Source organism: Hyla sarda, chromosome 7 (genome assembly GCF_029499605.1).
Source record: "Hyla sarda isolate aHylSar1 chromosome 7, aHylSar1.hap1, whole genome shotgun sequence".
Lineage (NCBI taxonomy): Eukaryota > Metazoa > Chordata > Amphibia > Anura > Hylidae > Hyla > Hyla sarda.
The window spans coordinates 32,607,007-32,633,248 of record NC_079195.1 but is presented as its reverse complement, the minus strand read 5'-3'; the positions used below and the strand labels follow the sequence as shown (position 1 = coordinate 32,633,248).

Genomic DNA, 26,242 nt, shown 5'->3' with positions numbered 1-26,242 from the left:
ACGGTTCGGTCCAAATTTATATGCGGCGAATCTGTATTAAAAATGGTTATTTCTGGTCTACAGAGAGTCTCAATAGGGGTGTAGAACACTTTGCCTTGCTGTAACACACATAGGGTGTGTACTGGGTTAGGGAAATAATACTGTTATTCAGTATGACATGCCGCTAGAGGCGTCGCTATTAGAATCACTGTCGCAGAGTGGCATCAGTATGAGGAGACCATATGGTGGCTGAATGACACAACGTGGAGGTGGCAGCAGCATGAGGAGACCATATAGTGCCTGAATGACACAGCGTGGAGGTGGCGGCCGCATGAGGAGATCATATAGTGGCTGAATGACCCAGCCTGGAGTTGGCGGCAGCATGAGGAGATCATATAGTGGCTGAATGACCCAGCCTGGAGGTGGCAACAGCCTGAGGAGGCCATAGGGCCTCACAATTGAAAAGATTAAAGATATTTTTTTACATTTAAATTGAAGATTTCAAATAGATAAACCTAAAAATTTTTATTTAATGTGCGAGCAGCATGAAGAAACCTCGTGACAGTACACAGCATGGAGGTGGTGGAAGCTTGAGGAGACCATATAGTGGCTGAATGAAACAGCCTGGAGTTGGCGGCAGCATGAGGAGACCATATAGTGGCTGAATGACAGCCTGGAGTTGGCGGCAGCATGAGGAGACCATATAGTAGCTGAATGACACAGCCTGGAGGTAGTGGAAGCATGAGAAGACATATAGTTGCACAATAAGACAGCCTGGTGGTGGCATCAGCATGAGGAGAACAAATGGTGACAGAACGAGACAGCCTGGAGGTGGCATCAGCAGCATCAGGAGTCCTGAAAGTGACCCGGTTTTGTAAAAGTGTTAGTGTGCACATGTAAGTATTGAGGATATGCATTATGTAAAACATAACTTTCCATAATATTCTTAGGATAAAGTATATGTACCCAAAAGTTTTTTTAAATCAAATAAAAGGAAAGGTGTGCAAAAAACATCATGTGCCACCTACACCTCCAAGTATTGATGTGATGCAAAGACCTCTAAAAGGTGGAAGGGAACCTCTTCCTCTTTCCATCTGCTAACACTGCCATTTCCAAGGTTTTTTAGGTGGAAATAGGGCTAGGTTCCTGTGTGGGGCCGCCCTTTTTAAGACGCGTAACACTTTCCTCGAAAAGGTGGAAGGGAACAACGTATTAATTGTAGCAGGTGGGGGTAAAACATTCCCCTGTAAGGCCCTACTCTCGCCCTATTAATTCCCTTCTTGGCAAGAGTTACGCTACCTAAAAAGGGCGGCCCCACACAGGAAACTCTCTCTATTTCCTCCTAAAAACCCTGGGAAGTGGCAGTATTTGCAGGTGGAAATAGGGAGAAGCCGCCCTTTTTAGAGCGAGTAACACTTGCCAAGAAGGGAATTAATAATGCGAGAGTAGGGCCATACAGGGGAAGTTTTTACCCCCATTGGTTACAATGGACCATACGTTGTTCCCTTCCAACGTATGGGTCCTTGCATCACATCAATACTTAATGGTGTTGGTGGCGCATGGTGTTTTTTGTACACCTTTCCTTTTGTTTGATTTAAAAGAAATTATTTGGGTACACATATATTTTAGTCTAAGAAAAGTTACATTTTAGATAATGCATATCCTCAATACTTTCTTGTGGTCTGATGCTGAGAAATGTCTGTAATTGGGGAGCAGCACCTTAAATCTGTTTGGCACATCCATATTTGTGAAGTGTTGGTGTGGCACCATGGTCAATCTACTCTCATGCATCAGTCATAGGTGGGTGGAAATCCTGGTGGATCTATGCCTGATTCATCTTCACAAAGGTCAGTCTCTCCACATTTTTCGTGGACAGACGAGTTCTCCTTTGGGTGACTATGGCCCCCGCGGCACTAAACACCCGCTCTGATGGCACACTACTGGCTGGGCAGGACAACTTTTCCAGGGCAAACTCTACTATTTGCGGCCACAAATCAAGTTTGGCTGCCCAAAAGTCCACTTCAAGGTGTGTTGGCATGGTCATGTCAAGGTATGCCACCACCTGCTGGTTCAGGTCCTGCTCCAGGTTTACCTTCTGCTGATGAGTTGCTTCACTATGCGGGTGAAGAAAGCTACTCATCAGCGACAGTAGACTGGGTCTGCTGCTGATGGAGCTGGTACTGCTCCTGCCACCCAACCCCTTCCCAGCAGGCATGGCAGGGGAAGGTGAGTGCAGAGGGCCCCCCCCCCCCGCCCATGTCAGACCTGCGAGAGGATGGACGATGGCGCAGATAGGCATTGGCCAACTGACTACGTAGGATGTCTTTGAAGTAGGCCAGCTTGTCCTCCCTCTCAGTGGATGTAAAAAGTCCCCCATTTTGTGCTGGTAGAGAGGGTCCAATAAGGTCGAGAGCCAGAAGTCATCCTGCTGCCGAATGGTGACAATTCGGCGGTCACTACACAAGCAAGTGAGCATGCATTGTGCCATTTGTGCAAGTGACTCGTAGGGACTCCCTGCCTCCATCTCCACTGCATACTGCCACAATGAGTCTGGAGCCTCTGTCTTGCCTTCCTCATAACCCTCTAGCTCCTCTAGCTGCTCCTGCTCCTCTTCTCCTGTCAGATGAATGTAAAAATGGCCAATCTCGCGAAACCTAAACTGTGCTCAACTTTGCCCCTCCCCCTCCTCCAGTTCAGCCCCCACAGGGCTCATGTGGTCCTGAGATGTATGCACCACATCTCCAGTGCTCTGACCAGCCATCGTTTCCAACACATGTTGCAGTAAATGAAGCAGTGGAATGACATTGATCATCCCGTAATCCTGGCGACTGACTAATAATGTGGCTTCCTCAAAGGGCCTGAGCAAACGGCAGGTGTCACGTATGAGCTGCCACTGGTTGACATTCAAGTTACACAGGTGAGTCCCCCTATCCTTTTGGATCATCAAGAAATTATGACTTTTCTCTGTTCGTATAGTCGGTCCAACATATGGAGGGTGGAATTCCAACGTGTGGAAATATTGCAAATCAGAATATGTTGGGGGATACCGTTCTGACGCTGCAGCTCAAGGAGGGTTTGCTTTGCAGTGTACGAGTGGCTGAAGTGCATGCAAAGTTTCCTTCCCATTGTTAGGATGTCTTGAAGATGGGGAGAACACTTCAGGAACCACTTGACAACCAGATTGAACATATGTGCCATGCAGAGCGCATGTCTCAGGCGTCCTTGTCGCAGCGCAGACAAGATGTTCTTCCCGTCGTCGGTCACCATGGTTCCCATTTCCAGTTTTCGTGGAGTAAGCCATCATTCAACTTCTTGATGAATGACTTAGCAGTTCCTCCCATGTGTGACTCTGTTCGCCAAGGCAAACAATTTGAAGAACAGTTTGACACCGCCGTGCCCTGCACACATGGTATGCTGAAGGGGCACTTGTCCGTGCAGTGGAGGCTGAGGACACGGTGGAGGATGAGGAGGAGGAGTCGCACACTGTCACAGGACCAACAGCCTGAGAGTGTGGAGGCGGAAGCAGCGTCACCTATCCAAGTTGCTGTTGTGGCTGTGCAGGAACCACATTTACCCAGTGGGCCGTAAAGGACATGTATTGTCCCTGACCGTAGTTACAGCTTCAGATGTTGGCGTTGCCACGCACTTTAGTACACACCGACAGGCTCAAGGACTGGCCCACCTTCTCTTCCACAAAATTGTGCAGAGCTAGTACTGCCGGCTTGGGACTCTCCACCTCGGCTCGGCACAAGCCATCAATTCTCTGAAAGGTGCAGAGTCCACCACTTGAAAAGGGAGGGACTGCAGCAACAGCAGCTTGGACAGGAGCACGTTCAGCTTCTGCGCCGTTGGATGAGTGGGCGCATACTGTTGTCTCTTGGACATGGCTTCGCCGAAGGATTGCTGGTGGAATGAAGATCTGGAGCGAAAGAAGATGGGTATGATACACAGCTCCCTTCGGCTGAGGTGGTGGAGTCTTGGCTGGCTAAAACAGGGAGTGGTGTGCCACTGGGTGATGCAGCAGGCTGGATCACCACATCGGAGCCACGGATCTCCCAGGACGCTTTATGGGGACACTGCATATGTTGATGCAGGGCCGTGGTGCCAACATTGGGACCCTGGACACGCTTCACCTTCTGCCTACACATCTTGCATGTGGCCAGGTTAACATCCTACGGATGCTTGATGAAAAACTGCCACACCGCCGAGTAGCTCATTATCGCCACCAACAGTCTGCACTAATTGACTGCTACTGCCGTCGACTCCAGGAACCCCTGTTCCACTACGTCCTGCCGCGGTAGGCTGCCACGAAGCAGTCGTTCTACGCCGGGCACATTTGGCTCCAGACTTTCCTCTTCTCCCACCATGCTGACTGCCAACCATGGCACCACCTTGCTGGCTCAGCTGTTGCCTCACCGGCAACCTGCAATTCTCTTCTCCTGATGATGATGAAGCCCCTTCTGCACCCGGCTCCCAAGTACGATCGGCTTCATCATCATCGAGTTGTGTCTGCACGTCACTGATGTCCTCCTCAGTTTCCTCAACCGTGTCTGCCTCAGGAGCCTGAACGCTTGCAACACCACCTCCCATGCCACTCTCCTCATCACTACTTGCCTGCCTAGCGGAGGAAGCAGTGGATGTCTCCTCCACTTCTTGGCTGGGCAGTAGCTGCTGACTGTTCTCTAGTATTTCGTCCTCACTAAATAGTGGAGCTGAACCCACAATATAAGATACTTCTGTGGGGGAGGGAACAGCATAGGAAAGAGGCAATGAGAGGACAGGGACTGCTTTCGGGCCATGCCAACTGAGGGTTGTGTCTGAGGAACCAACTGTTGACTGGGGGTGTCAGATGTCACTTGTGATGAAGTTGATGACCGTGTTACCAATCGATTACGGCAGATGCGTTGCTGGGTGAGACATGACTGCCAGCTGATACCTGGAGCTCAGGCCTCTCGCTGTGACTCCTGCTGCCACTCACCCCTAATCTGCTGCAACCTCTGCCTGATGAATTTAGGCCTCTGCCACTCCTCTGTGCACGTCCTGGCACTTCTCTGCCTGACATTTTAGTGGGTATATGAGGGGAGTACAATAAGCTCCACTATGCTTAAAACAGTATTTGTCTACAACACCAGCAGGTGTGTACTTTTGCCTAGCCTTTCACAGTATCTAGGCTCTTAAGACTTTAACAGGAACAAAATGGTACACCACTTAGATGTACGTATGTGGTATGCACTTATGAGGGGAAAACAATGCGCTCCAGTACGCTTAAAACAATATTTGTCTACAACAACAGCAGGTGTGTACTTTTGCCTGGCCTTTCACAGTATCTAGGCCCTTAAGACTTTAAGAGGAGCAAAATGGAACACCACTTAGATGTACGCACAGGTTACACTTAATAAAGGACAATACACTTTTAGTGCTCTGCTCACCCTAACTGTCTGGCTACTATTAGCTTTCCAGTGGTTGTACACAGTCCCTGTGTACTACACGCAAAATTGCACTTTCTCTCTTAATTTCACGCCCTTCCCTATCAGTGCTTCTAGGCTAGATTTGGGCTTGAGGTGAATCTCTGCTGTAAAAATGCTTTTCTGTGCAACACACACTGCTATCTGTCCCTCTCTCTCTGTAATAGAACGCTGATGTGACTGTCCGCACGATGGCTGCTGATCATATAGGGCTGTGGGGTGGCCCAGTACTGGATGGTGTTACCCTGTACCTTCCCTGCCCTGTCAGGCAATGTCCCTTTGTGTCCCAAGGGCCCCCTGCAGTGTTTCCCCCATTGTAAATATGTTATGCATTATGATGTGTGTTATACCATCTGCCCCTAGTGTAACAACATCTGCCCTGCACCACACACCCCCACCACCACAGCTGTGACATCACAGGGGTGGCGGGCTGCTGATAGACTGCATGCTGCATGTGATTAAGGGTCATCCCACCGACCCTTGTTACCGCCTTCCCAGGCTTTCTTGCCCCATGTCCTCACATGTGGATCCGCCATTTTAGATGCCCCTGGAGCCTGGACCGCACTAAATGGAGTTTAATGAAGCGATTTGCGTGTAAATTGTATTGATTAGGTTTGTCTACAATTCACCAGGTCATAATTTTGATAATTTTTGATAATTGATTCATAATTGATTTATTACCGTAAGACACAAGACAGTGTTTCCCACCCAGAGTGCCTCCAGCCGTTGCAAAACTACAACTCCCAGCATGCCTGGACAGCCTTCGGCAGTCTCTCATATAAAGCCCCTCATATAAAGCTTAGGTGCTATAAGAAACAGGTTTTGCACACATATTCTGAAATGGGAGCTTTGACTAAGAAGATAGACATCATATAATTACCGAATATAGTTGCAAAGATAGGGGTATTGACTTGCTCCATTCCACAGACCTGGGGTTTTCTCACTCTAAGTTCACTGGCAACAATCAGACTCATCGACTGAAACAAGGAAACGGTAAGATATTGTATTTATTACTATATTTGAAGGAGTTGTACAGATTTAAATTAACAACCCCCCCCCCCCCTTTCTTTTTTCCAAAAAACAGTGCCACACCTGTGCACAGACTGGTTGTGATATAGAAGCTCAGCCCCATTACAGTGGTCCCTCAACTTACAATATTAATAGGTTCCAGGACGACCATTGTATGTTGAAACCATTGTGTGTTGAGACCATAACTCTATGGAAACCTGGTAATTGGTTCTGAAGCCCCAAAATGTCATTAAAAAAAAGGAAAAAGTGAGGATTAAAGAAAAATGAGTAGATAACTAATATAGATAAAGCAAATCCTTACATATAAAAGTAAGAAAGATCTGCTGGGAGCTGTAAATCACTGTCTATGTCAGTGTTTCCCAAGCAGGGAGCCTCCAGCTGTTGCAAAACTACAACTCCCAGCATGCCCGGACAGCCAAAGGCTGTCCGGGCATGCTGGGAGTTGTAGTTTTGCAACAGCTGGGGGCACCCTGCTTGGGAAACACTGGTCTATGTAGAGGACAGGAGCTTCTTCGGGGTCCTGTACAGTACACAGTGTCCTAAAAAAAGTAACATGGAGCCTGGTGTCCTGGTACAGGTAAAGTATACAGAACAGGTAAAGTATTCAGAACATGTAATACCTCTCTGTACTGTAGGGGGCGCTACCAGACACCAGTCAGTGCATACGCTTCAGTAATACAGGTGTTTTACCAGTGAAATGTCCATTCTGATTGGTCAGTTCTTCCAGCTATTGACATGTTTTGCAGATCTGGACTGTCAGTAGCATTGTATGTTGAGTCTGGTTTCAACTTACAATGGTCCAGAAAAGACCATTGTATGTTGAAACTATTGTATGTTGAGGCCATTGTAAGTTGAGGGATCACTGTAATTCCGTGGAGCTGAGCTGCAGTACCAGATACAATCAGGCGTGGCGCTGTTTATAGAAGGAACAGCTCTGTAAGAATCATTTGGAGTTTTATATATTTTCCAACATACTCATAATCATTCCTATAAGTACAGGTCTGAATAAAGCTAAATACGGTGCCTCCTGGTTGCCTTATGGGCCTATATAATGTTTAGAAGGCCTCTAGTGCATACTATGTCCTGTATTGGTGTCAGTAAGGAGCATAACAACCAATCAGATTCCAGCTTTTATTTTTCAGAGGTCTTTTTAAAATATTTTTTTTTAGATATTAACCCCTTATGGACCAGCCATACATGTTTTTTTTGGCAGTTACTAAGAAGCATTAGGCTAGGTCATCTATTTATGGCAGAAGACTAGCCTACCGGCATGGGTCTCGGTTGTCAGAAAGACAGTCGGAACCTCGTGCTAACTGCCTGTACTAGAGAAACCTCACATCTTGGCAGTTTAACCCCTCACATGCAAGAGTCAAACCCTGCAAGGGACATGAAATCGATATGTAGGGCTCTGTTACCTCTTCGGCAGTCGGGCGAAATGGGTTAATATGGCAGCCGGGAGCCTTTTGAAGGCCCCGGGGCCTGCCATGTATGTGCTGGCAAAGAGCTGTGACGGAGGCATAATGCACTACAGTACAATGGTAAAACAATGTATTATATGGGCGATCAGATGATTGCTGGTGAAAGCCACTTATGGGACTAGTAAATAAATAAATAAATAAAATTATAAAAAAAAAACACCCCTAACCCTCTAAAAAAAAAAAATGCATACATTTCTCCTAAATGCTTAACCTCTTGGGTACGCAGGGTGTATGAGTATGCCCTGCATCCCCGCTCCTTAAGGACACAGGGCATACCTGTACGTCCTGCGGATTTCCGGTCCACGCCGCATCCTGTACAAAGCCCTGGGGGGGCAGACAGGCGATTAGCGGCTGTCACGATGCCGGCTGGCAGGTAGTGGATCCTCTGTGCCAGAGAGGGATTGGCGTGGACCGTGCTAGTGGATCGGTTCTAAGTCACTACTGGTTTTCACCAGAGCCCGCCGCAAAGCGGGATGGACTTGCTGCGGCGGTAGTGACCAGGTCGTATCCACTAGCAACGGCTCACCTCTCTGGCTGCTGAAGATAGGCGCGGTACAAGGGAGTAGACAGAAGCAAGGTCGGACGTAGCAGAAGGTCGGGGCAGGCAGCAAGGATCGTAGTCAGGGGCAACGGCAGGAGGTCTGGAACACAGGCTAGGAACACACAAGGAACGCTTTCACTGGCACAATGGCAACAAGATCCGGCAGGGAAGTGCAGGGGAAGTGAGGTGATATAGGGAAGTGCACAGGTGAAGACACTAATTGGAATCACTGCGCCAATCAGCGGCGCAGTGGCCCTTTAAATCGCAAAGACCCGGCGCGCGCGCGCCCTAGGGAGCGGGGCCGCGCGCGCCGGGACAGGACCGAGGGAGAGCGAGTCAGGTACGGGAGCCGGGGTGCGCATCGCGAGCGGGCGCTACCCGCATCGCGAATCGCATCCCGGCTGGAAGCAGAATCGCAGCGCCCCGGGTCAGTGGGTCTGACCGGAGCGCTGCAGCGGAGAGAGTGTAGCGAGCGCTCCGGGGAGGAGCGGGGACCCGGAGCGCTCGGCGTAACAGCGGCGATTCTTGGTCAATCAGGTTTCCCAAAATTTGTAACGCAATTTCTCCTGAGTACAGAAATACCCCATATGTGGACATAAAATGCTCTGCGGACGCACAACAAGGAGGCTCAGGAGTGAGAGCGCACTATGTACAGTTGAGGCATAAACTGGTGGTTTGCACAGGGGTGGCTGATAGTTACAGCGGTTCTGACAAAAATGCAAAAATAATAAATACCCACATCGATAGTTTGGAAACTACACCCCTCACGGAGCATAACATAACCGTGGAAAACTTTTTTTTTTTTTAATCCACTGGTGCCAGAAAGTTAAAGGGGTACTCCGGTGAAAACCTTTTTTCTTTTAAATCTACTGTTGGCAGAAAGTTAAGCATATTTGTAAATTACTTCTATTAAAAATTCGTAATCCTTCCTGTACTTATTAGCTGCTAAATACTGCAGAGGAAATTCTTTTCTTTTTGGAATGCTCTCTGATGACATCACGACCACAGTTCTCTCTGCTGACGTTATTATAATAATAATAACACTTTATTAATTGTTGTGGGATTTGAACCCATGTCCCCAGCACTGCAAGGCAGCAGTGCTAAACACTGAGCCACCATGCTGCCCTTAGCATACATCTGCTATACATCTGCTATACATCTGCTATACATCTGCTATATATCTGCTATACATCTGCTATGCATGGTTGCTAAAATGGACAGAGATGTCAGCAGAGAGCTCTGTGCTCGTGATGTCATCAGTGTTCCAAAAATAAAGGAATTTACTCTATAGCATTCAGCAGCCAATAAGTACTGGAAGGAATAAGATTTTTTAATAGAAGTAATTTACAAATATGTTTAACTTTCTGCCACCAGTTGATTTAAAAGAAAAAAGGGTTTACACCCCTTTAAAGTTAAACAGATTTGTAAATTATGTCTATTAAAAAATCTTAGTACTTTTTAGGGGCTGTATATTACAGAGGAAATGTTTATCTTTTTGGATTTTTTTTCTGTCACGACCACAGTGCTCTCTGCTGACACCTGCTGTCCATTTTAGGAACTGTCCAGATCAGCATATGTTTGCTATTGGGATTTTCTCCTGAACAGTTCCTAAAATGAACAGCAGAGGTCAGCAGAGAGCACTGTGCTCGTGACATAAGAGAAATAAAAAAAGATAAACATTTCCTGTTTAGTATACAGCCCCTAAAAAGTACTAGAAGGATTAAGATTTTTTAGTAGAAGTACTTTACAAATCTGTTTAACTTTAACTTTCTGGCACCAGTTGATTAAAAAAAAAAAGTTTTCCACGGTTATGTTATGTTCTGTGAGGGGTGTAGTTTCCAAACTATCGATGTGGGTATTTATTATTTTTGCATTTATGTCAGAACCACTGTAACTATCAGCCACCCCTGTGCAAACCACCAGTTTAGGCCTCAACTGTGCATAGTGCCTATTTCTGTACTCAGGAGAAATTGTGTTACAAATTTTGGGGGTCTTTTTTTCCTTTTACCTCTTGTGAAAATGAAAAGTATGGGCCAACACCAACATGTTAGTGTAAAAAATGTATTCTTTTTACAAATAACATGCTGGTGTAGACCCCAACTAAATTTTGTTAGTAATTTACAAATCTGTTTAACTTTCAGGCACCAGTTGATAAAAAATAAAATAAGAACTTTTCCATGGTAGTTCCCCTTTAACACCCCACAGGTGTTTGAAAAATGTTCATTAAATTTGGATGTGTTTCCATTCCAAACAAATTCTCTCCAAAAGCTCAATGGCGCTCCTACGCTTCTGAGCATTGTAGTGCGACTGCAGAGCACTTTACATCCACGTATGGGGTATTTACATACTCAAAAGAAATGGTGTTACAAATTTTGGGAGGCTTTTTCTCCTATTACCCCTTGTGAAAATGAAAAATTTTGTGAAAAAATCAAATTTTTCAATTTTAAATCCAATTTTAGAGGAAATTTGTCAAACACCTGTGGGGTGTTAAGGCTCATTATACCCCTTGTCACATTCCTTGAGGGGTGTTGTTTCCCAAATAGTGTGCCATGTGGAGTTTTTTTTTATTAATTTTTTTTTGCTGTTCTTGCACCATTGGGGCTTCTTAAATGTGACATGCCCCCAAAAACAATTTCAAAAAGCCAAATGTGGCTCCTTCTCTTCTGAGAATTGTAGTGTACCCATAGAGCACTTTATGTCCACACATGGGGTTTTTCCATATTCAGAAGAAATGGGGTTACAAATTTTGGGGGCCATTTTTCCTATAACCTCTTGTAAAGATGGTAAATTGTGAAAACAAAATCATTTACACATCTGACTTTAACGGAAAGTTGTCAAAAACCTGTGGGGTGTTACGGCTCACTGTACCACTTGTTACGTGCCTTGAGGGGTGTAGTTCCCAAAATAGTGTGTCATGTGTTTTTTTTTTTGCTTTGCTGTTCTGGCACCATAAGGGCTTCCCAATTGCGACATGCCCCCCAAAAACCATTTCAGCAAAATTTGCTTTAAAAAAGCCAAGCTCTTTCTACTCTGAGCATTGTAGTGCGCCTGCAGAGCATTTGACGTCCATATATGGGGTATTTCCATACTCAGAAGAAATGGGGATACAAATTTTGGGGGCCATTTTTTCCTATTACCTCTTGTAAAGATGGTAAATTGGGGAAAAAAGCAGCATTTTAGTGAAAAAAAAAAATTGTTTACACACTTGACTTTACCGAAAAGTTGTCAAACACCTGTGGAGTGTTAAAGAAGTAGTCCGGCGCGCACTTTTTTCCTTTTATCCCGTCCGGGTTGCAAAATAAAAGAAAACAAACTTTCTCTTACCTGCCAACGAGCCCCCGGAGCTCCGGTACAGGTGTTCGGTCCCCGGGCTGTATTCTTCTTACTTCCTGTTAGCCCGACACGTCACACGGAGCTTCAGCCTATCACCAGCCGAGGCAGAACATCGCTGCTGCCTGTGATAGGCTGAAGCTCCGTGTGACATGCCGGGCTAACAGGAAGTAAGAAGAATACAGCCCGGGGACCGAACACCGGTACCAGAGTTTGTTTTCTTTTATTTTGCAGCCCGGATGGGATAAAATGAGAAAAGTGAGTGCCGGAGTACTCCTTTAAGGCTCACTATACCCCTTGTTACGTTCCTTGAGGGGTGTAATTTCCATAATAGTATGCCATTTGTTTTTTGTTTTTTTTTTGTTGTTTTTTTGTTTTATATTTTGCTGTTATGGCACCATAGGGCTTCCTAAATGCCCCCCAAAAACCATTTCAGCAAAATTCACTCTCTAAAATCCCATTATCGCTCCTTCCCTTCTGAGCCCTCTAATGCACCCACAGAACACTTTATATCCACATATGATATATTTCCTTACTTGAGAGAAATTGGGTTACAAATTTTAAGGGGCTTTTTTTCCCTTTTACCCCTTGTAAAAATTAAAAACTGGGTCTACAAGAACATGCCAGTGTAAAAAAGATTTTTTATTTTCTCCTTCACTTTGGTGCTATTCCTGTGAAACACCTAAAGGGTTAACAAACTTTCTGAATGTCATTTTTAATAATTTTGTGAAAATTTGGAAAATTGCTGCTGAACTTTGAAGTCCTCTGATGTCTCCCAAAAGTAAAAACTTGTCAACTTCATGATGCAAACATAAAGTAGACATATTGTGTATGTGAATCAATATATACCGTATTTATCGACGTATAACACGCACTTTTAAAACTTAAATTTAAGGCAAAAAGTCTGCCTGCGTGTTATACGCGATAAGTCTTCTGGTCACTGATTTAAAGGGGCCACAGCAGCAGCCACTTTAAATCAGTGACCATCGGCGTCTCCTCCCCGCACTGTCACTTGTTTTCTCCCGCACTATCCACAGGTACTGGTGTGGTGGATAGTGCGGGAGACTCTGAGCCCAACCTTGTCCGGATCTGCCCTACCTTTTAATCAGCGTCTCCCGCACTATCCACCACACCAGTACCTGTGGATAGTGCGGGAAAAAACAAGTGAGTTTCACTTTTATTCCCTCTTTTCCCTACCTCCCCCCTTCCCTCATCATTCCCCCTTTTCCCTACCTCCCCCCTCCCTCATCATTCCCCCTTTTCCCTACCTCCCCCCTCCCTCATCATTCCCCCTTTTCCCTCCCTCCCCCTCCCTCATCATTCCCCCTTTTCCCTCCCTCCCCTCCCTCATCATTCCCCCTTTTCCCTACCTCCCCCTCCCTCATCATTCCCCCTTTTCCCTCCCTCCCCCCTCCCTCATCATTCCCCCTTTTCCCTTCCTCCCCCATCCCTCATCATTCCCCCTTTTCCCTACCTCCCCCTTCCCTCATCATTCCCCCTTTTCCCTACCTCCCCCCTCCCTCATCATTCCCCCTTTCCCCCCCTCCCCCCTCCCTCATCATTCCCCCTTTTCCCTACCTCCCCCCTCCCTCATCATTCCCCCTTTTTCCTGCTTTTTATAGATTTGTTTAATTTCCTTACCTGTCTGCGCTTCGGCAGGTCAGGTCAAGCGGGGGAGTCTTGCGGGCTGGGGTCAGTGAAGCTGATGACTGACTTCCTCTGCCGGCTTCTCTTTGCGGCATCACGGATGTCACTTTTCATTTCCTGAAGTGAGATCCGAAAAGTGAGATCCGTGATGGCGCGCAGAGAAGCCGGCAAGTCACTCATCAGCTTCACTGACCGCAGCCCGCAAGACCCCCCCCCCCCTGACCTGACCTGCCGAAGTGCAGACAGGTAAGGAAAGGGGAAGAGTGGTCTTCAACCTGCGGACCTCCAGATGTTGCAAAACTACAACTCCCAGCATGCCCGGACAGCAGTTGGCTGTTCGGGCATGCTGGGAGTTTTTGTTTTGCAACATCTGGGGGTCCGCAGTTTGAAGACCACTGGGGGGATGATGCGACGGTAAATGATGAGGGGGGGAATGATGATGGGGGGGATGAGACAGGGGAAATGATGAGGGGGGGGAATGAGACAGGGTGGGGGATGATGAGGGGGAAATGATGGGGACATGATGAGACAGGGTGGGGGATGATGAGACGGGGAAATGATGAGGGGGGGAATGATGGGGGGCATGATGAAACAGGGTGGGGGATGATGAGGGGGGAATGATGGGGGGACATGATGAGACAGGGTGGGGGATGATGAGACGGGGGAATGATGGGGGGACATGATGAGACAGGGGGAAATGATAAAGTGGGGGGAATTATGGGGGACATGATGAGACAGGGTGGGGAGATAATGAGACAGGGGAAATGATGAGGGGGGGAATGATGGGGGACATGATGAGACAGGGTGGGGGGATGATGAGACAGGGGGAAATGATGGTGGGGGGAGGCACTAAATGCTTAATGTCTGTATGGCTAGTGGTGGTCTATGACAGAGGGAAATTATGAGACATGGGGGAGGATGATGAGACATGGGGGGTGGTGATGAGAGGGGTAAATGTGGCACAGGGACTGATAAAAGGGAAGGAATCATGTGGCACTGGAGGGGACAGGACCAAACTGAGGTGCAGAAGAAAATGAAGTTGGGGGGATGATGTGGCATTTAGTCCAAGTCATTTATTTTACATTTTATTTTCTTTACTTAAATTTCCCTGTTAAAATGGCAGTGCGTGTTATACGCCGATAAATACGGTAATTTATTTGGTATGTCTATTTTCCTTACAAGCAGAGAGTTTCAAAGTTAGAAAAATTGAAAATTTTTCCATTTTTCATGACAACGAAAATTTTCCATAGAATATTTCACGAAAAAACTATCTTGGAATCAGAATAAAAGGTAAAAGCATCCCAGAGTTATTAATGCACAAAGTGACAGTGGTCAGAATTGCAAAAAAGGGCTGAGTCCTTAAAGGGGTACTCCACCCCTAGCATATTTTCCCCTATCCAAAGGATAGGGGATAAGATGTCAGATCACGGGGGTCCAGTCGATGGGGACCCCCGGGATCTCTGCTGTGGCACCCCGCTATCATTACTGCACAGAGTAAACTCCTTCAGTGCGTAATGACCAGCGATACAGGGGCCGGAGTACCGTGACGTTACGGCCCGCCCCCTCATGATGTCACTGCCCACCCCCTCAATACAAGTCTATGGGAGGGGGCGTGGCGTCCATCACGCCCCTCCCATAGACTTGCATTAAGAGGGTTGGCCGTGACATCACGAGGGGCGGAGCCGCGACATCACGATGCTCCGGAACCCGGTATTGCCAGTCATTACGCACAGAGGGAGTTTGCTCTGTGCAGTAATGATAGCGGGGTGCCACAGCGGAGATTACGGGGGTCCCAAGCGGCTGGAACCCCGCGATCTGACATCTTATCCCCTATTCTTTGGATATGTTTTCTATATATATGTTTTTTTTTGTTGCAACTATTAATATTTGGTATCACCACAATAAAAAATTCTGATTTTTTTTTTCTCTAAAAATGCGAAAATTGTAGAATTATTTTTAATCAACCTCCCAAAAACAATAAAAGATCAAAAAGTCAAAAGTCAAAAATTTATATCTACCTGAACATGATGCCAATAAAAACCTATTTTTTTCTACAAAAAATAAGCCCAAGTTATGGGTCTTGGAATATGGCAACACAATTTTTTTTTTATTTCTTTTTATTGTGCCGAACTACTAAAACTACTGTAAATGCACTTACCCAGAGAATAAAACTATAACGGAATTTTTTACAGCACATAAATTAAAAAATGTAAAAGCACAATCAATAAGTTATATGAACAGGTCACATGCTGGCCCCTTTAAGAGAAATGTCCAATTGACAGTTTTGCCACGTCTTATTATTCACCAGGCTCACTATTACATTGCACTCACCACAAGGTTGCTGTACGTATCCCCGTCTGTTGTGCTGCTGTAAGGCAGATAATATCTTCCATGACAAAACACCTCTTTGCTTGGATCCTCACAAGGGGGCTCTGGGTCTCCTAAGTCATAATTCTGAACTTGGAGGCCATAATTATAATATTCCAGAGAGTAAGGCAGATAGGAGTACAAGCTATTACAAGGCCCTGTTCTGTTGAACTTTGGAATAAAAATACATATACTCAGCCTGAACAAAGGTAAAGCTCCTTAAAGGAGTACTCCAGCCCCAAGAAATCTTATCCCCTATCCAAAGAATAGGGGATAAGATATCTGACCGCAGGGGTCCCTCGCAATCAAGCATTCGGCACCCATCTCTTTGAGCTGCACGCCGTGCTGCCGGCTCACAAACTGCCGGGTGCTGACCACGGGGCCGGAGTATCGTGACGTCACGACACCGCCCCCGTCTGACGTCACGCTCCACCCCAACTATGCAAGTCTATGGGGGGGGGGGCAGAATGCAAGATTACGGGGGTCCCCAGTGGCGGGACCCCCGTAGTCTGACATCTTATCCCTTATCCTTTGGATAGGGGATAAGATGTCTTAGGGCCGGAGTACCCCTTTAAAGGAGTGCTTCTTAAGCGCGGTCCGCAAGGACCCCCAACAGTTCATGTTTTCAGGATTTCCTTAGTCTTTCACAGGTGATATAACTGTGGTGATGCCCGATTCACTGACCAGAATTATATCACCTGTGAAAGACTAAGGAAATCCAGAAAACATGACCTGTTGGGGGTCCTTGAGGACCGCGCTAGAGAAACACTGCCTTAAGGTGTTTGTTCCTCCGTTTAATATCATATTAATTGCATAATTCATAAAATATTAACAATGTTTGTCATGTACATACCGTTATAACATTCACTTACATAGCATGGCACCAACTGGTTTTCAAGGTGTATAGTACTGTGCGCGCCCACCTACTGAGCTCAGCGCAGATGGACACATATGCTCAGCTTCTCTCCATGTCCACCAATTGAGCTGAGTGCTGGAGGACACACATGCTCAGTCACTCTCCATATCCACCTACTGAGCTTAGTCCTAGTGGACACACAAGCTCAGTGACTCTCCACATCCACCAACCTAGCTGAGTGCTGGAGGACACACATGTCACTCTCCATGTCTACCTACTAAGTTGAGTCTTAGTGGACACACATGCTCAGTCACTCTTCACAACCACCTCCTTAGCTGAAAACTGGAGGACACATATGCTCAGTCACTCTCCACATCCACCTGCAGAATATTTGGCAAATGTATGGCACTGTTATGTTAGCACCATTCTGAAATGTGTTCATATATTTAGTCTATATGGCTGAGCTATTTTTACACTTTATGAGAGTATACCATATGGAGAAATGGGGGACCCGCAGAAAGTCCCGCACAGGGCTTCATCTAACATAATAAAACTGCCCTTGGATCAGGGTCCCTATAGAGGACATGATATAAAGTATAGAAAAGGGTAACTATAAGACAACCTTGACTAAATATATTGCTTCAGGTGGTGTTAAAGGGGTACTCCACTGTAAACATATTATCCCCTATCCAAAGTATAGGAGAAAAAATGTTCTATCTCTGCTGCAGTACCCCAGTCAATCTGTGCATGGAGTAAACTCCGCTCCGCCCCATGACTGGGATGCTGGTGGCCATGCCCCCTCTATTCACCTCTATGGGAGGAGGCATGATGGCTATGTACTAGCTGCAAGCTTCCGTGTTCTGAACGCCGCTACTTCCGGCCTGGAGATTATTTCTTGCCCAACCAAGCGGCGGGACCCACGCGATCTAACATCTTTCCCCTATCCTTTGGGTAGGGAATAAGAGATAAGATGTTTACAGTGGAGTAGCCCTTCAAGAAAAAAAAAGTCATACTTACCTACCCTGGTCCCTTGCACCTCTTCCACCAGTAACTTCTGATTCACCTCTGTTTACTGCTTCTCCCTCATTCTGAGACAACATGTTGGAGCAGGAGCTGTCGTCTCAGCCAATGTCTGCAGTAGTGTCCCATCTTGGCCAGTAGTTGGCTGATCGAGCAGCTCCTGCTGAGACATCTTGTCTTGGAAGCCGGTAGAAGAAACCAGCAATAGAGGACTGAAAAGAGCTGGAACGGGAGCTGTGGGCGACTGGAGTAGGTAAGTATCACTTGTGTTTTGTTTTGTTTTGTTTTTGTATACTACCCCCAGTAAAACATTATGCTGTAATATCCCTTTAATGTGAAGTTGCATATAACTGATATTTTCAGAAGAGATGAAGTAAAGACACTTACACTATCACGGTTGAAATCATCGTATGACTGAAGTAAATCCAAACTGGCATCGGATGCTCTTAATCCGCAGAGTGAACCCGGAGCTGCTGTTATTTCTTGCTCAACCTCGGACCCTGGTGCTACGATTGATTCTGTGAAGGTCAAGGAAACCTGAAAAGATTAAAAACAGAATTATCAACTGCAGAATCAAGTTGTTAAACAATTATAGAAGTAAGAATGTGTTATCATAGACTAAATAGTAACTCTCCGGGCCAAGAATGGATCCTAAATTAGATTAATTGTGGGAGACAACGTCACTCCAGGGGTAGGTTATTTTTCAGGAAAGTTATAAAATGTATTAAACAGGTATCACCATTCTCCAACCTCTTTATTGTATAACATATATGTGGATCTGTGTATGTATTGGTCATCAATAAACTTAAAGGGGTACTCCACTGGAAAACATAATTTGTTTTTAAATCAATTGGCTCCAGAAAGATGAACAGATTTGTAAATTACTTCTATAAAAAAAATCTTAATCCTTCTAGTATTTATAAGCTTCTGTGTGCTCCACAGGAAGTTCTTTTCTTTTTGAATTTACATTCTGTCTGACCACAGTGCTCTCTGCTGACACTTCTGTCCATTTTAGGAACTGTCCACAGTAGGAGCAAATCCCCATGGCAAACCTCTCCTGCTCTGTACAGTTCCTGACATGGACAGATGTGGCAGCAGTGAGCACTTGTGGTCAGACAAAAAGGAAATTCTAAAAGAAAAGAACTCCCTGTGGAGCATACAGAAGCTTATAAGTACTAGAAGGATTAAGAGTTTTTAATAGATGTAATTTACAAATCTGTTTAACTTTCTGTCATCAGTTGACTTGAATGTATCACATAACAATGCTTCTATAATATGTATTATATAACAATGATTCTATTATATGTATTATATAAAATGTTTCTATTATATGTATTACATAAAATGTTTCTATTATAGGTATCATATAACAATTTTTTACTATATGTATTATATAAAATGGTTCTTGTATATGGATTATATAACAATATTTTTTATTATAAGTATGATATAAAATGGTTCTTATATATGGATTACATAAAAATTATTTTATTATAGGTATTATGTAACAATGATTCTATTATATGTATTATATAAAATGTTTCTCGTATATGTATTATATAAAATGTTTCTCGTATATGTATTATATAACAATGTTTCTTATAACATCTATGATATAAAATGTTCTATTAAATACATTTTATAACAATGTTTCTATTATATGTATTTTATAGCAATGTTTCTTTAATATGTATTCTATAACAGTGCTTCTATTGTATGTATTATATCAAATGTTTCTATCATATGTATTATATAAAAATATTCTCTTATATGTATTATATAGAAATGTTCCTACTAAATGTATTATATAGAAATGTTTCTATTACATGTTTTATATAACTATATTCCTACCTATAGTATAGTATTGTACCCACCTGATTGTCGAAGCAGCTCTCCACAGAAAATTCTAAATAGTCTGAGATGATTTCAGTTTTCATTGCTCCAAAAACCAGGACTTTAGCACTTTTTGCATATTTAGGCGTTATAAGCAGGTTTATACTGAAAGATCCTTTCAGGCCTAAAACGGTAGAATACAGATTTTGTCTTCCCATATACAATCCAATACAAAATATTGGTCTACCCATTGTTTGTAATATTCTCTATAGCACCTTCTTATTCAGTGGTCTCATGGTATAAAACAGACAATGTAGTAGATAATACAACTGGGACATCATCAATGTATTTGTTATGTTTACAACTACTACGAAATACTGCAAAGTACACCGAGGGTAGATGGAATACTCACTGGTGGACAAATCAACATCTTGTTTGCCATGTAATACAATTTGTCCCCTTGCTTTGACCTAAAAGATACAAAAAAAAAAAAAGATAAGAAATTAATTAAAAAGATGTTACCTCGGTGGCTTCTAAATTGTAGAGAAAATAGATATCTGAAAATATCGTAACCCTTTTAGATATAGTCATGGTGGTTCAGTGGTCAGCTTTATTGTCTTGTAGCACAAGGGTCTGGATTCACATGTAACCAAGCCGGTATATGGGGCATCTTGCCTTTTTGCTGACCGATAATGTCAGGGGAGAGAAAGACTGGGCAGCTGGTATGCAACATGTCCAAACTTTTTGTTCTCAGGGAAGCTAAGCCTCTGCCAGACACCTCCTCTCCCTATAGAAACTAAATACACACTTGGTTAGTAGAGCCCTGCATTGGGTTTGGGATCCTGTGGGTCAGTGGGACCCAATGAAAAACTTGCTGGTGCGGGCGGTAATGAGGATGTTGCGGGCGGGAGCTGGCTGTCACAGAACATACAGCAGGTCCCAAAAAATTCTGCACATACCCGCAAACCTCTGAAAAACCACAGGGGACTGATTAAATGGCACAAGATGATGCTGGGACAAAGATGATGCTGCAGCTGGACACGTTTATGTTCTGGATGGTATAGGGGCTCCTAGTGGTGTTTTTTTTGTAAGCCATGATTTCTAAATACAAAGATTAATGTTTTGCCAAAATGTACAACATATGAACAGTTTTTGATTCTGACAGTGCCCATTTAAAGGGATTGTCCATAGAAAGGTTTTTTCTTAAATCATGGTCATGCTGCATGCCTAAACATACAAAAAAATTCCTGTACTTACCTCCCTAGGTTCCCTGTAGCCTCCGATAGCACTGCTCCCGGTCTCCAAAATGATTCACTTACTGTTGCTGAGGTTAATACATCAGATTGTCCCATGGCAGCCCTCCCAGTAATTGGCAATGTGACACATAAACCCCCAGCACCAGGAAATGAATCCCGGCAGAGACCAGGAGGAGCAACACTGGGGACTACGGGGGGCCTAGGGAGGTAAGTACAGTTTTTTTTTGTTAAAGCAGGCAGCATGGCTATGTTTTTCGAAAAACACTTTTGCGGGTGGTTTACACGCCTGTGCATGTGGGCTTCACTGGGATCTTCAGGGATGAACCAAGCTGGAAAGAAGTGATATGTCATTAGTGTTTTTTCCGGCTCCCATTAGGCCGTAAAAATGCGCTATTGTAGACGTTGGAATTGGTGAGCTTTGCACTTCCAAAATAGAACAATTTTTTGTATGTGTAAATGTACCTTAAGTGTGCCTCGGTGGAAAGTGGCCCTTAAAGTCATCTCTTCTGAAGAGGTCTCTCTGTTTGTGACAGTAATTATTTTATTTTTATAGCACCCATATACATTTTATAGCACCCAACAAAGTTTGTGATAAATTGGGGCTCACAATCTAAATTCAGTATGTTTTCAGAGCGTGGAATGAAAACGGGAGTGTACGGGGGAAACCCACACAAACATGGGGAGAACATACAAACTCATTGCCAATGTTGTCCTTGGTGGGATTTGACCTAAGACCCCAGTGCTAACCACTGACCCACCATGCCCAGTCACTGAACCATCTACGTCCAAGGGCTTTAGAAATTCTAAGAGTTGAATGGCCTTTAGGAATATCCTAGTGGAACATTTTATCATTTTATGTCCTGACAGACTTTCCATGCTTCGCACCTACCAAGTAATAGAAAGTGGTACTAGTTGCACCTTTCCCGACTCCGTCTTTGGTCACTTTGTATTTCACCTCTATGGGCAAAGTCGAGGAACAGGTGAGTTCTCCTTGTGTCTCCTTTTTGATTTGTAAGAAGCTGTCTGTCTCCGCGAAAAACCGATAGACAATTCTTTCAGCATGAGGATACCCAGGATCATAGCTATTAGAAAACACTGGGGACCATCGGGGACTCTGACTTGGGACATAACATTGGTCTTCATCTAAATAGCTGGCCTGAGAATTAGAAGAAAAATGCATATGTGAAATACACTGCCCTAACTTCCACACCAGTTTGTGTGTATCTCAGTGTATTAAGATATCACCAGTATATATATAGCACTGGCAGGGGCATAACAATGTCTCTAACAATACCCTTATGCCCCATAGGAGGAAACCAATACAACAAATGACACATGACCTGTAGGAGGCTGCGTAAGGCAACATTCACATCACAATTTTGCAATACAGTTCTGTAATAGTTTTTTCCCCCCTAAATCCTAAAAAAATTAATGACAACACCGTGTGAATTGTATACTCAATGCAGTTTGCATTGACTATGATGTTATAAAAACCATGTACCGGTTATATACGGTTTTTATTAACCACAGTAGACGCTAAAACGGGACAGAACCGGGAACCTTGTTGACCACGGGTTTGTACACGGAAAAAAACATGGAAAAAACGCAAAAGTACAAAAACTTACACAGATACTTTTTGTTTAAGCTTTTATATGGAAAGTCAATGGGTATGGTAAGCAATACGGTTGTATACGGTATTCAAATACAAAACCATATACAAAACAGTATTGCAAAAGTATCTTGAATATCTATTTTTATTTATTTTTTGCCATTTTTTTGACCTGGAAGAAAAATGGCACCAAAAAAAAAAATGCCCTGTCATTTTGCACTCCTAAGAGGCATTTTTTTTTCTCCAAAAAATAGAGTGTTTTAATCTTTTTCTTTGGCATATTTGTCCGTATGTTTTTTTAAATGACAAGTCATGTGATTCTTTCATCATGTGACTGAAGGATTGGAACAATTGGAGTGGGGGCGGGGATTGGGACAATGGGAGAGCGGGGAACGCCATAAAAACACCAAAGCTAGACCCATATGGTATTTTTTTATGGCTTCACATAGACTGTATGGTAGAAAACCTACAAAAAAAGTTGTTTAATTTACAGTAACTGAAAACTGTAATTAATAATACACAGTATGCGCGCTCAGTCAGACTGGGCATGCATATCTAAACTCATTTAATTTGCATATAAATATTTTTGGTGCTAATTTATACTTTTTGTTTATGCTAATCCTCCATCCATGGGACATAAACTCACTTTATTACTTTATTTTAGCATTTTTATTTTGTGATTTATATTTTTATAGTGACTCCTAACCACAAGCCCTGTGGCAGAGACTCTGTATTATTAATAAAACCCACTTACTGTACTTTTTTACTATCCTTACCAACTCATTTCTTTCTTAGATATCCTTTGAGGACTGTTTTTCTAGTTTTGACTTTATTTTTTTATTTCTCTGTATCTTTTCAGTTAATCCCGGTGTATTTTATGCACTACTTTTATTTTTTTTTGCCTGTGGTAGAAAACCACCAAGGTTAATTTAAAAATCTATATAACATCTATCATTGGTATCCGAACATCCGTATCCGTAACAAAATCATAGTTTTTTATTTCTTTTCACCCATTCTTGTTTTTTTGGTGATATTACCATAAAGCAGACCGATGTTGCTATATTGATATACGTACGCGGATAGTAAAGTTTGCTTTAAAGTATTGCGATGTATCAATTGCACATTCCGCCCGCCCTTGAGCATCTGTTGTTACTGTCTTGATTTCTAATCCATCTACGTCTATGGAAACGCTTTTATAGGCCAAGGGTTGGCTTTTTTCATCTGTTAGTGTGACCTATAAGACAGAAATGGGCCATAGGTGAGAAGAACAACATGTCATAAACTAATATGAAGTATTAAAGGGGTACTCTGCTGCAAGACATCTCATTCCCTATCCAAAGCATAGGGAATAAGATGTGTGATCATGGGGGTCCAACTGCTGGGGCCCCCCACGATCTCCCGCAGCACCTGGCGTTCTAAACAAATGCTGGGTTCCTACGGCAGTTGTTCTGGCGTCATGGCCATGCCCCTCGTGATGTCAGACCACACCCCCTCCATTCATGTCTATGGGAGGGGGCGTGTTGACTGACACGCCCCCTCCCATAGACATGAATGGAGGGGCGTGGCATGATGTCATGATCATGGCCTCTGGCTCCAAGCGTTCTGAACTAAATGTTCAGACCGATGGAGCACCGGAGTAACCCTTTAAATGCAAACCAATCTGAATACCACATTCTGGACAAGACACATAAGGAACAAAAATATGAATACTTACTGCAAATGGAAACTCCAGTCCACGTTTGTAAAACTGAGGAGTATAGGAATAGTCAATCTGCAGATTAATGGGTTGGCTGGAGATGTACATATAACAGTATTTGGTGTCCAGGACCCCTGTGAAATGAACATAAGTCAGCTTTTTAGGCATTTATTAAAGGGAATTGAATATATATATATATATATATATATATATATATATATATATATATAGTACAGACCAAAAGTTTGGACACACCTTCTCATTCAGAGTTTTCTTTATTTTCATGACTATGAAAATTGTAGATTCACACTGAAGGCATCAAAACTATGAATTAACACATGTGGAATTATAGACATAACAAAAAAGTGTGAAACAACTGAAAATATGTCATATTCTAGGTGGAAAGTGTCCCCAAGTGCAGTCACAAAAACCAGCAAGAGCTACAAAGAAACTGGCTCACATGCGGACCGCCCCAGGAAAGGAAGACCAAGAGTCACCTCTGCTGCGGAGGATAAGTTCTCAGCCTCAGAAATCGCAGGTTAACAGCAGCTCAGATTAGAGACCAGTTCTAGCAGCAGACACATCTCTAGAACAACTGTTAAGAGGAGACTGTGTGAGGCCTTCATGGTAGAATATCTGCTAGGAAACCACTGCTAAGGACAGGCAACAAGCAGAAGAGACTTGTTTGGGCTAAAGAACACAAGGAATGGACATTAGACCAGTGGAAATCTGTGCTTTGGTCTGATGAGTCCAAATTTGAGATCTTTGGTTCCAACCACCATGTCTTTGTGTGACGCAGAAAAGGTGAACGGATGGACTCTACATGCCTGGTTCCCACCGTGAAGCATGGAGGAGGAGGTGTGATGGTGTGGGGGAGGAGGTGTGATGGTGTGGAGGAGGAGGTGTTATGGTGTGGGGGTGCTTTGCAGTGATGACACTGTTTGGGATTTATTCAAAATTGAAGGCATACTGACCCAGCATGGCTACCACAGCATCTTGCAGCGGCTGCTATTCCATCCGGTTTGCGTTTAGTTGGACCATCATTTATTTTTCAACAGGACAATGACCCCAAACCCACCTCCAGGCTGTGTAAGGGCTATTTGACCAAGAAGGAGAGTGATGGGGTGCTGCGCCAGATGACCTGGCCTCCAAAGTCACCGGACCTGAACACAATCGAGATGGTTTGGGGTGAGCTGGACCGCAGAGTGAAGGCAAAAAGGGCCAACAAGTGCTAAGCATCTCTGGGAACTCCTTCAAGACTGTTGGAAGACCATTTCAGGTGACTACCTCTTGAAGCTCATCAAGAGAATGCCAAGAGTGTGCAAAGCATTAATCAAAGCAAAAGGTGGCTAGAACCTAGAATATGACATATTTTCAGTTGTTTCACGCTTTTTTATGTCTATAATTCCACGTGTGTTACTTCATAGTTTTGATGCCTTCAGTGCGAATCTACAATTTTCAAAGTCATGAAAATAAAGAAAACTCTTTGAATGAGAAGGTGTGTCCAAACTTTTGGTCTGTACTGTATATATATATATATGTATATATATATATATATATGCATTATTTCTTTAGAGGTCAGCTTTTTAGGCTTTAACCCCTTAAGGACACATGACGTACTGGAACGTCATGTGTCCACTCCCGATCTATAACGCGGGGCCACGGCGTGGCCCCGCGTCATAGCGGGTCGGGCCCGGCCTCTAACAACGGCCGGGACCCGTGGCTAATAGCGCGCGGCATTGATCGCTGTGCCGCGCGCTATTAACCCTTTAGACGCGGCGTTCAAAGTTGAACGCCGCGTCTAAAGTGAAACCGAAAGCATCCCGGCTAGCTCAGTGGGCTGTTCGGGATAGCCGCGGTGAAATCGCGGCATCCCGAACAGCTGACAGGACAGCGGGAGGGCCCCTACCTGCCTCCTCGCTGTCCGATCGCCGAATGACTGCTCAGTGCCTGAGATCCAGGCATGAGCAGTCATCCGGCAGAATCGTTGATCACTGGTTTCTTATGAGAAACCAGTGATCAACATAGAAGATCAGTGTGTGCAGTGTTATAGGTCCCTATGGGACCTATAACACTGCAAAAAAAAAGTGAAAAAAAAAAGTGAATAAACATCATTTAACTCCTCCCCTATTAAAA

The 26,242-nt window shown here is 44.2% G+C and overlaps 1 protein-coding gene across 1 annotated transcript in view; it reads right to left on the bottom strand.

Moving 5' to 3' along the window:
* The window catches only part of LOC130283112 (ovostatin-like), a 97,434-nt gene that overhangs the window by 47,927 nt on the left and 23,265 nt on the right, over window positions 1–26,242 (bottom strand). The window contains exons 11-18 of the mRNA XM_056532298.1: window positions 24,125–24,240; window positions 23,486–23,644; window positions 21,691–21,957; window positions 19,958–20,015; window positions 19,587–19,729; window positions 18,102–18,249; window positions 15,801–15,970; window positions 6,325–6,421 (exon numbers count right to left, since the gene is read on the bottom strand). Coding sequence (XP_056388273.1) covers window positions 6,325–6,421; window positions 15,801–15,970; window positions 18,102–18,249; window positions 19,587–19,729; window positions 19,958–20,015; window positions 21,691–21,957; window positions 23,486–23,644; window positions 24,125–24,240 — 1,158 coding nt within the window. The remainder of the gene's footprint in view (window positions 1–6,324; window positions 6,422–15,800; window positions 15,971–18,101; window positions 18,250–19,586; window positions 19,730–19,957; window positions 20,016–21,690; window positions 21,958–23,485; window positions 23,645–24,124; window positions 24,241–26,242) is intronic.